General features: G+C 41.1%; 1 protein-coding gene across 2 annotated transcripts in view; it reads left to right on the forward strand.

Moving 5' to 3' along the window:
• The window catches only part of wars2 (tryptophanyl tRNA synthetase 2, mitochondrial), a 28,806-nt gene extending 21,097 nt beyond the window's left edge, over window positions 1-7,709 (forward strand). For both annotated transcript variants that reach the window (XM_024008995.2, XM_024008988.2), the window contains 4 exons: window positions 4,005-4,085; window positions 4,681-4,763; window positions 4,878-4,996; window positions 5,936-7,709. In XM_024008995.2, the coding sequence (XP_023864763.1) occupies window positions 4,005-4,085; window positions 4,681-4,763; window positions 4,878-4,996; window positions 5,936-6,384 (732 nt within the window). In that variant the 3' untranslated portion in view covers window positions 6,385-7,709. The remainder of the gene's footprint in view (window positions 1-4,004; window positions 4,086-4,680; window positions 4,764-4,877; window positions 4,997-5,935) is intronic.
• The last annotated feature ends 4,479 nt before the right edge of the window (window positions 7,710-12,188 follow it).

Consider the following 12,188-nt stretch of genomic DNA (forward strand, 5'->3'; position numbering starts at 1 on the left):
TTGTGTTGTGACAAGGTAGGGTGGTATACCAAAGAAAGCCCTTTCTGGTAAAAGACCAAGTCCATATTATGGCAAGAACAGCTCAAATAAGCGAAGAGAAATTACAGTCCATCATTACTTTAAGACATGAAGGTCAGTCAATCTGGACAATTTCAAGAACTTTGCAAGTCTTCAAGTGGCAGTCGCAAAACCATCAAGCTCTATGATGAAACTGGCTCTCATGAGGACCGCCACAGGAAAGGAAGACCCAGAGTTACCTCTGCTGCAGAGGATAAGCATGAATCAGGCCTTCATGGTCAAATTGCTGCAAAGAAACCACTACAAAAGGACACTAATAAGAAGAGACTTGCTTGGGCCAAGAAACACGAGCAATGCACATTAGACCGGTGGAAATCTGTCCTTTTGGTCTGATGATTCCAAATTTTAGATTTTTGGTTCCAACCGCTGTGTCTTTGTGACGCAGAGTAGATGAACGGATGATCTCTGCATGTGTGGTAACCACGTGAAGCATGGAGGAGGTGTTGTGGGGGTGCTTTGCTGGTGACACTGTCAGTGATTTATTTAGAATTCAAGGCACACTTAACTAGCATGGCTACCACAGTATTCTGCAGTGATACGCCGTCCCATCTGATTTGGCTTAGTGGGACTATCATTTGTTTTTCAACAGGACAATGACCCAACACACTTCCAGGCTGTGTAAGCTCTATTTGACCAAGAAGAAGAGTGATGGAGTTCTGCCTCAGATGACCTGGCCTCCACAATCATCCGACCTCAACCCAATTGAGATGAGTTGGACCTTAGAGTGAAGGACAAGCAGCCAACATGTGCTCAGCATATGTGGGAAGTCCTTCAAGACTGTTGGAAAAGAATTCCAGGTGAAGCTGGTTGAGAGAATGCCAAGTGTGCGCAAAGCTGTCATCAAGGCAAAGGGTGGCTATTTGAAGAATCTCAAATATAAAATATATTTTGATTTGTTTAACACTTTTGGTTACTACATGATTCCATAAGTGTTCGTAGTTTTGATGTCTTCACTATTATTCTACAATGTAGAAAATAGTACAAATAAAGAAAAACCCTTGAATGAGTAGTTGTGTCCAAACTTTTGACTGGTACTCTACATTCTTATGTGGTTTACAAACCGTTAGAAAAGCTGAGAGTTTTTGTGACTTGGCGGTCTGAGCAGGCTGCCTTGGATCTGTTTCCCAGCATGTCAACAAGAGACTGAGCTGGAGCAGCGGCCATATTGGAATGTATGTTTTATCATGGCAATCTCAATGTTTACGTAATGCAGCAGCTTTAAAACGCTTATTCTATCACTCCGATCCTTATCTTTGTGTGCTCTGCAAATTCACAGGGATTAGGAAAACACATATTCACAGAACACCATTTACTTCAGAGGAAACCACATGAAGGGGGTGATAGATATGCACCACTTCAACAGATCAGTTTCAGGGAGGTGTTAGGAATAGAAGTGAATCATAAGACATTTTATTTTCCCTGGACACCTAAATTGTGTGTTTGTGTGTCTATCTCTGGAAATGTCATGTCTGTTTTGATAGTGTGATCATCTGTGATTTTCCTCACACACACACACAGCCCTATTTTTATTCCCGTTTAGCTTCATGCCACATATCTTGGCAGCGAAGGAGACCTCCCATCGAACACATGAGCCGGAGTCTGTTCCACATGTACAAATACCACTACCACCCAAAGAAAACACTTGACTTCATTGAAAAAGTGGTTACAAGCCGAAATCAATAGTGTCTTAAGGGAAGGGCCCTCATCTTGAGAATGGAAAAGCGTGTGTGTGTGTGTGTGTGTGTGCGCGCGAAAGAAAGACCATAGTAAAGTTAGACCCTTTCTTACTGGAATAACAGCAGCAGATCGACAAAGCTGTGAGTTTTATAGAAATATCTTGGCTCCCACCCGCTAATAAATGAAAGAGCTGTTGATCTACTGTGTAATGACTAAATCAGTCATAGTCCATAACATTAATAGTAGCGTCTTTGTTTCAGTTACTACGAAAAAAGATCACATTCAATATGAATGCAGTTGTTGTTCATTATGAACCTTCTAAAAAGTGTTTTATTGAAACTAGAGCCGTGTCAGTGTCCCTCACTCTTCTGTCATCAACCTCTTATCCCACCTTCATCGTCTGGCTTGAATTTTCTACTTACATTCATTCAGTTTTAAGTCCTGGTTTAGTTCTGTGCTGTCCTAAATTTATATCAGACTCTTTAGAATCTGTTTTAAATGGAGAGGGATGGCAGCCACTTTGCCAGCGCCAATAAACTTTAATTCTCTGAGGCTGAATTTTTTTCACACCAATGAGTTGTTGGCCAGGCCCATTGATTTTAGAGAGGCCCATGTCAAAGAGAGAAGCATCGGATGGTTGTAGCCTTATGCAGAGAGGGAGTCGTTAAACAAGCCCTGCTAAGGCTTAGGTTATTGGAGTTATTTAATGGCTCTAATGCCTTGATACCGATGTATAATGGAGTATGGCCATTGGCTATGACCTCTAGGGCAAAAGAGCACCTGCTAAGGCATGCAGACTCAGAGGGGGTGGGGGGAATCCAGTGTAGTTCCTATCTCTGCCACATGGTGGGGCTAGGTGTCACCCCCACCTGTCCCCAGAGAATCTGAAAGGTTTTTAGTTACAGTATGTTTTGTAGTGGTGGAGAAGTAGCCTGGCTGACTTGACCTGTGGGGTCAACCAGACTAGTGGAGAAGAGACTTTGATTTTCATTTTACAGGTAGGCTTCGTCTAACCCCTTACACTTGGCCTATAGGGATAAATTGAAATATTTATTACAGAGGAAATATGGAAGCATATGCATAACCATGGTAGCAATTAAAAGGGAACCGGTTGGAGATTATGGCAAAATGATTAGACTAAAGGTAAGGACACAGCAGTTCACCTAACACAAGACTGAATCCAAACATTACACTTGATTTTATGTGCATTTTACATTTACTGTACTTTTCACCTCATTTTGTTGATAACACGATCTGAAAATTATCTGGATACATTCAGTAACCTGATAAGAATATTCATAGCGAAATTTTGGGCAGGTGCAATATAGGACAAAAAAATGATATGGGTTTGAGTGAGAGGTCCAACTGGTGTTTCCAAGTGGCCACACACACCTCAAGTGTGCACAGTCTCTATGTAATTTCAATGTACTTTTATGACTCGAAGTCTTCAACTATAAGATACTTTTTTTGAGCTCTCCTAACTGTCCCAATGAGGAACTAGAGCAAGCACACTTTTGGAACACAGCCCTGCATCCCCGTCTTTACACAATTACTGTTTGYGCAATCCAAAAACGATCTATTATATAACGCAATCTGGGTCAGGTGGGCATAATTTGAAAGCTTGTTCTATTGCCAACATGACTAGCTAAGTTATAAAATACGATCTTAGTGTCAGGCTTTCGCAAGGCAATTCAGAGAAGCAGATCGTAATAGGATTCATGAGTCCATTCATATGTGTGATCCATGGCAAATTTTCTTAGCAAACAGGCTCATTCTGTTCAGGACAACCCAGGGTATAATGGCATGTCATCTTCTAACTGTACATCAGACATAGTGATCATAAATGGTGACACTGTATATTACATGCGTTTTATGATATGGAAATGTGAAGTGCACATTTGGACTCACGGGTGTTTGGCTTGCTTGTATGACATCAAAGCGGTATTTATTATAATCCTCAACTTATCTTTCAAAATATATAGAGCCCCTGATGTGTGCGGTACTCAAGTTCAGAACGGCTGTCAGTCAAAACCAATACGGAGCTGTGAAGCGTAGAGCCTGAGCTCTGACGTCATGTATAGCATGTTACTGTACAGACACTGCGTTCCAATTCCGGTGCTTATCTATGTCCAAATCTGTCATTTTTCAACCCGTATACGGGTACGATTGGAAAGGACTACAGACAAACAATATTTGGGCTTCAATTATGTTGACTGACTGGTTGTGATGACTCTCCCTCTCTTCCACAGGTCTCTGAACACGCTGAACTGTCCTGGATCCTAGGCTGTCTTACCAGTATGCCCCGACTCAGACACCTGCCTCAGTGGAAGGTACAGAACGGCTTGGGGATGCTGTGGAATTTGAAATGCAGTGGTAGAACCACTGAATGAGTTTACTTGGGGACAAATCATGAGTTTTTGTGTAAATTATGCATTGATTTCAATGGGAGAATTGTGCTGAAAAGTACAATTATTTAGTGAAGTTACAAATGGTGGAAAGGTCAATGCTTTTCTTCAGTCTWCCTCCATTTTCTTTTCTCATTTTCAGCATCCTGACCTATTGTTTTAGTCCTGTTTGTTTCTCATACCTCACCTGCCAGATCTGTTTTAACGTTCTCATAATGACAGTGATTTCCCTGGCCACATGCAGTTTTACTAGGATGCCAGAGGGAAGGAAGGGACGGCCAGCAGTGTTCTGGTTCTACTCAGAAAACACCTTTTGTTTACTCAACCGATGAGTTCATGTCAAACGTGGCAGAAAATGTCCCTTGAATTCAGCCATGTTGTGTTTGTGGGAGCACTCTTCACTCGTAAAGAGAAARCGCCTTCTTAAAAATAACCTAACACGTTTTTATTTTCTTGTTCTCTCTCTCTCCTTTAATTTCTCTTCCTGCTCTCTCTCACTCTTTCTATCCCCTCTCCCCAGATGAAGAGTAAACAGAAGAATGAGGGGAGTGTGGGGCTGTACACGTACCCCGTCCTGCAGGCTGCAGATATTCTCCTCTACAAGTGAGATCAGTCTCTACAGTACCACATTGTGTCTGTGTTGCTGCTGCCTCAAATGAATAAAATATTTAAGACAACGTTTAGTAAGTTTGGGTTTTCTCCTGTATGTTCTGACAGGTCAACTCACGTCCCAGTAGGAGAAGATCAGGTCCAACATCTGGAGCTTGCTCAGGACCTGGCCCGCATCTTCAACAACACCTACGGAGACTTCTTCCCTGAGCCACGTGCTCTGCTCAGTAAGTCAGCACACTGTATGATCATTGGTTATATTTGCAGGCAGAGTACTCTCAACATTTCTCTCGCTCTCTCTGTTTCTCATACACGTCCAGATGCAAATATCTACACACACAGAAAGACACATGGCCAGCATGTTCTACTGATGGAGACTCTGACAGAAAGACACATGGCCAGCATGTTCTACTGATGGAGACTCTGACAGAAAGACACATGGCCAGCATGGTCTACTGATGGGGACTCTGACAGAAAGACACATGGCCAGCATGTCTACTGATGGACACTGACAGAAAGACACAGGCCAGCATGTTCTACTGTGGGACACTCTGACAGAAAGACACATGGCCAGCATGTTCTACTGATGGAGACTCTGACAGAAAGACACATGGCCAGCATGTTCTACTGATGGAGATTCTGACAAAGACACATGGCCAGCATGTTCTCCATCATTATGGCCATCGTAAAAGCATAAGATGTAACCAACCATGCGTGTAATGGAGCTTTGATTAAATGACTGTTCCTGTCATCTTATATCTGAAAACTAGAGTGATAATAGATTTTTTTTGGGGGGGTGCTATGTCCTCAAGATGACTTGGTGTGTGTGTTGAGATGAATAGATGTGTGTGTATTACAGGGGTTGTCAGCAGTTTGACACCTGTCAATCATCAGCCGCGTCTTTGAAACCAAATCAAAGATGTCCTCTTAAGCTCTTAGTTTCAGGGTGATTTATCAGGATATGGACCCACACACCCCCTCTTCACCCTGACTTCTCTGCTCACAGCATACTGCCAGGACCTGGTTCTTATGGTGACATGATTCAAAAGGGATTCATTTGAAGCAAGGATATCATGCATACATCCACCTTAATAAGATGCTGTAGCCATATCGCTGCCTAACACAACCCAGCCTTAACAAGACCTATTCTCTTTCATCCCAATCAGGCTCCACGCGAAAGGTGAAATCCCTCCGTGACCCCTCCTCCAAGATGTCCAAATCAGACCCCCAGAAGATGGCCACTGTCAACCTCACCGACTCTCCCGACGACATCGTCCTCAAGATCCGCCGCTCCGTCACAGACTTCACCTCTGAGGTGACCTTTGACCCTGAGGTTCGTCCGGGCGTGTCCAACCTGGTGCTGATTCATGCGGCAGTGGCGGGGTGCACGGTAGAGGAGGCAGTAGGGTGGGCCAAGGGGCTGGACACGGGAAAGTACAAACAGCTGGTAGCGGATGCTGTGGTGCAGCGGCTCACACCAATCAGGGAGGAGATTGAGAGGCTGAGGGGGGACAGGGGGCACCTGGAGAGGCTGCTGGCCCACGGAGCCCAGAGGGCCAGGGAGCTGGCTGCACCTGTACTCAAGGAGGTCCACCACAGAGTAGGCTTCTGCTGAGGGAAAAAGGGGGAGGCTTCTGCTGAGGGAAAAAGGGGGGTCAAATTGCCTGTTTTCTATGGTTTGTCAATTAATTTAATTTAATTTACTTCTGAATAATCCCATACCAGAAAGGCGGGTTGGGACAGAGGGACAACACGTTTGGGGGGGGGACTGGAAGATTGGCTATGTGTTGTCATTTATGAGGCTCTGTGCCTTGTTTCATATTGCTGATAATGCTTTTTTTATTATTTAAAGAATAAATATGTACAGTATACTCTGGGTTTCTCAAGCTCTATCACAAACAACACACACACCTTCCCTTCATGGCCTTCATCAGACAGTCTGTGGGTAGTGAGTAGGCTAATGCCCTGTCAATAGTAGGCATTCTGCCTGTTCAGTTGTGGGCTCTGGTCTACAGATGGAGATGGAACATGGAGAAGAGCTCAGCCTCACTGTGATACTTGGATAGACTAACCTGCGATCCGGACTGCTTAGGATAATATTTTTACCCTCTGGTTTATCCTGATATCTTCTCCCACAGTCCTGGTGATGAAAAAGATCCCTCTGTGGGAGCTGGACTAAAATATGGCAGAAAATATAGCCTATTCATATTAGCCAATAATAGCCTACAATGACTAAGGAGTAGGCTACCAAATTCAATTTAATACATGCAATATATTTATATATTCAAGGATCTTTCAGTATAAAATGTATAATATATTTTATAAGATCATTTTAATGTAAATGTAATCTAATCTAGCATGAGTAAAATAAAAAAGGGTTTATTAGAATTTCTAATGTTTTTACAAAGGAGGTCGACTTGATTTTGTATTTTTAGTCTACTTCGGCTGAATCTCCTCTCGGATTTATATTCGATCCAGACGTCATCTGTGGCCGGAATATGTCCTGGTTTGTAGGCCTATCCGATAGTTGTGTTAAATGGAGTGTATGCCCAATTTGTCCATAGGAAAAGATGTATTGTATCTCAATGGTATAGGCTAAAAACTCATAGGAAAATAGCCTGAACCTCCAGAGCTGCTGAAATACTCTGAAAGGACGGAAAGGCAATTTAATTCGCAACACACGTAGCCGGACTCAGATAGGCTACTTTATGAAGTGTTAGATGAATTTCATTAAAATAGAAAACAGTAACGGAGGCAAATGCAGGTTCAAGTATTTATTTAGTATTAATCTTATTTGACACTAAAAACAAACATTGAGGTTTTGTATTCATGTTTTATTTTAAATTGTTTGACTTTTGTACTATAATAGTTGGCTAATTGATTTAGGCTACTCATAAGTTTGAAATAACATTGTACCCCTTAACTAATCTTTTTTTTTTTCTTAGTATGTAATGAATTAATCTCAGAAATGTATTAGCCAAAGTTTGGTTAGGCTATTGATAGTCCTGGCAGTATGCTGTGAGCAGAGAAGTCAGGGTGCATGGGGTTGGCAATTGTCTTTTTTCAGAGCAATAAATCACATTCAGAAACAAAATACACTGTCATTATTTCCACATTCCCTATAATTTCCATGGTAAAATAAGTCTCAATTTCTGTTGGACTATTCCTTTTTCATCCTTAGGCTACATTTCTGAATGAGTATTTGTAGGCTATCCTGCTCTTTTCCCATTTTCCATAACTGCAGCAGCTCACTKTATAAATTCCAAACACAATTTCACACTCAATTCATGCAAATATGTACAAAGTAGTCCAGCAGATTATTAATTTGTATTTTTTTAATTTATTTTTTATGGCTTAATTTGTAGGAAAATACATTTTTTGGGGCAAACTTCAGAACAATCTTTTGAAAGTTATTGGAACAATGCATTTTGGGTAATGGTGTTCTACACTGCCTTTTTTTGTGTCCAATATTTATTTATATAAAAAACAAACATGTTATTAATCCAATATTGTTAATCATCCAGGTTGTCACCGAAATAATTATAATAGTAACCATACGTGTTTTTTTTATTTGTATTAATGCCCATACTGTTTTCTATGCTTGTTTTCACTTAACACTTTGGGATACTGGTGCACTTGTAGTCAAAGGCCCTTTTTCCGTGTAGGCAACAGTAGGTCTATACGATTTTCTTCATAACACATTTCATATTTCGTGAAACCTATATTACACAATTTTCTTCATAATGCATTTAATACAAGGCTCCACTTTTTTGTGTACATTACACCATTTCTTTCGTAATGCATTTTATTCAAGGCTATGTTGAATTTTATGAGGGTTGCCAGATTAGAGAGAGAGACAGAATTAAAAATAAAATAAAATAGTGCTATCAATGAAGGTATTACATTGGGGAATGCAGATACATTTTTATGATGGGAAATTATAATACACACCATAATACGCACACACACACTCACTTTGTTTGTACTCCTGTTATAGCCAACTTTTGTATTAATTATTTTTTATAAATATTTATCTAGTTATCATGTATTCATTTAACTGTTTAAATGTTTGTAGTTTGCATGTTTCATTAATGATTGGCATGGTTAAATAGTCATAATTCTCTGCTTGATTTAGCTTTTGCTATATTTGGCATTTTTATACATATTCTGTATTTCCATTGAAGAAAGAAATAGTTAAATCAACACACTACTGTAAATAAATGCACACTACCTGTTATAAAACGGAAATTGCTCTCTGTAAATATATGGTGAGAAATGTAATGTCTGAAGCCATACGGCAATGGGTTTCACAGCCCTATAATAATAACATATCACCTTTAAAAAAGTTTATTTTCAACCTCTGGGGTATAACATGTTGTGCAAAGTGGTATAGGAGAGTCTGACAAATAACCCCTAACTTGAGTTCAGTCTTTGCCAATGAGAACCAAGAGGGGCCTAGCTTTGTTCTTCATGAAATAAAGGTAAGATGACTGGGAAAGCCCTTGATTCTAGGCTGTAGAAAATCCTCCATCCATCTCATCAGAACAGGGTGGATCAACAGTGATTCATRTTACTGGTTTGCATTCTTAAAAGGATAGTTGTGTTTTCCTGCATACCACACATTATTTGTCTACCATTTGTCTACTCATTATCAGGTTATTAGATACAGTATATAAGCTTCAGTAACAACAGAACACCATGGTTGTAATAACACTTTAAACAGGTAGTTTGTAAATGTATAGAATGTGTTTGTTTTGGGTCCACACTGGTAAGTTACCTTACAGTGCCTTCGGAAAGAATTCAGGCCCCTTGACTTTTTCCACATTTTGTTACATGACAGCCCTATTTTAAAATTGATTAAATTCGTTTTTCCCCCTCATCAATCTACACACAATACCCAATAATGACAAAGCAAAAACAGGGTTTTAGATTTTCTTTGCTAATTTATATAAATTAACAAATGGAAATATTACATTTAGATAAGTATACAGATCTTTTTACTCAGTACTTTGTTGAAGCACCTTTGGCAGCGATTACAGCCTAGTCTTGAGTATGACACTACAAGCTTGGCACAACTGTATTTGGGGAGTTTCTCCCATTGTTCTCTGCAGATCCTCTCAAGCTCTGTCAGGTTGGATGAGGAACGTCGCTGCACGGTTATTTTCAGGTCTCCAGAGATATTCGATCGAGTTCAAGTCCGGTCTCTGGCCGGGCCACTCAAGGACATTCAGAGACTTCTCCCGAAGCCACTCCTGTGTTGTCTTAGCTGTATGCTTAGGGTTGTTGTGCTGTTGGAAGGTGAACCTTAGACTGGGGCAGACATCCTAAGCGCTCTGGAGCAGGTTTTCATCAAGGATCTCTCTGTACTTTGCTCCGTTCATCTTTTCCTCAATCCTGACTAGTCCACCAGTCCCTGCCACTGAAAACCATCCCCACAGCATGATGCTGCCACCACCATGCTTCACCATAGGGATGGTGCCAGGTTTCCTCCAGACGTGACGCTTGGCATTCAGGCCAAAGAGTTCAATCTTGGTTTAATCAGACCAGAAAATCKTGTTTCTCATGGTATGAGTCTTTATGTGCCTTTTGGCAAACTCTAAGCGGGCTGTCATGTGCCTTTTACRGAAGAATGGCTTCCGTCTGACCACTCTACCATAARGTCCTGATTGGTGGAGTGCTGCAGAGATGGTTGTCCTTCTGGAAAGTTCTCCCRTCTCCACAGAGGAACTCTGGAGCACTGTCAGAGTGGCCATCGGGTTCTTGGTCACCTCCCTGACCAAGGCCCCTCTCCCCCGATTGCTCAGTTTGGCAGGGCGGCCAGCTCTAGGAATAGACTTTGTGTTTCCAACATCTTCCATTTAAGAATAATGGARGCCACTGTGTTCTTGGGGACCTTCAAAACTAAAGACATGTTTTGGTACCCTTCCCCAGATCTGTGCCTCGAGAAAATTCTGTCTCGGAGCTCTACAGGCAATTCCTTCGACCTCATTGCTTGGTTTTTGCTCTGACATGCACCATCAACAGTGGGACCTCATGTAGACCAGTGTGTACCTTTCCAAATCATGTCCAATCAACTGAATTTACCATAGGTGGACTCCAATCAAGTTATAGAAACATCTCAAGGATGATCAATGGAAACAGGATGCACTTGAGTTCAATTTAGAGTCTCATAGCAAAAGGTCTGAATAGTTACTTCTGTTTTGTAATTTTTAATACATTTACTAACATTATCGAAAATGTTTTGTCATTACAGGGTATTGTGTGTAGATTGATTGAGGAAAACATTTACTTAATCCATTTTAGAATAAGGCTGTAACAATGTGGAAGTATCAAGGGGTCTGAATACTTCCCGAAGGCACTGTATGTAAAGTAGACAGTCACAGAGGATTTTCTCCTGAATAACTGGTCAGGGCAGAGCACTTTCCATTCAGCTTCAGGCAACTTTGATGTAAGGCTTGATCACACCTGCTGTGACTACTTCTATCCATCATGCCCATTGATTTATCTAGTGAACAATGGATAAGCACCAATGTAATTACACCCAACACAATGTTGAAAAACAGAATGCTTACCAGCACTAGATCACATAATTAGAAATGAGCTGGCACCAGTGTAGCATAAGAAAGTGAAAGCTGCAACAGGGACTCTAACCAGGGCTCATACGTGGTAAAGTGAGCTCTAACAGTTGTTGCCATGAAAGCCTAGTAGGCCTCTGGGCAGAGGTGGTAGGACTGCAATGCTGGCATATGCCTAAGTATATAACATGATTGACACGACCGTAATAATCATCATGAAACGGCCTTGGAAGTGCCATAAGTGTAAGCCAACATAATACATTATTTTMCATTAACCTGTTTAACCCTTTGGTGCGTACGATCACATATTTGTGATCATTGTTGACTGGTCCCTGCAGCATACCATCACAAATGTGATTGGAACAGTAGCAACAGAAGGTATAGTTGAAGTCGGAAGTTTACATACACCTTAGCCAAATACATTTAAACTCAGATTTTCACAATTCCTGACATTTAATCCTAGTAAAAGTCACTGTCTTAGGTCAGTTAGGATCCCCACTTTATTTTAAGAATGTGAAATGTCAGAATAATAGTGGAGAGAATGATTTATTTCAGCTTTTATTTCTTTCATCACATTCCCAGTGGGTCAGAAGTTTACATACTCAATTAGTATTTGGTAGCATTGCCTTTAAATTGTTTAACTTGGGTCAAACTTTTCGGGTAGCCTTCCACAAGCTTCCCACAATAAGTTGGGTGAATGTTGACCCATTCCTCCTGACAGAGCTGGTGTAACTGAGTCAGGTTTGTAGGCCTCCTTGCTCGCACATGCTTTTTCAGTTCTGCCCACAAATTTTGTGTAGGATTGAATTCAGGGCTTTGTGATGGACACTCCAATACCTTGACT

The sequence above is a fragment of the Salvelinus sp. IW2-2015 genome, linkage group LG2 (genome assembly GCF_002910315.2).
Source record: "Salvelinus sp. IW2-2015 linkage group LG2, ASM291031v2, whole genome shotgun sequence".
NCBI classification, from domain to species: domain Eukaryota; kingdom Metazoa; phylum Chordata; class Actinopteri; order Salmoniformes; family Salmonidae; genus Salvelinus; species Salvelinus sp. IW2-2015.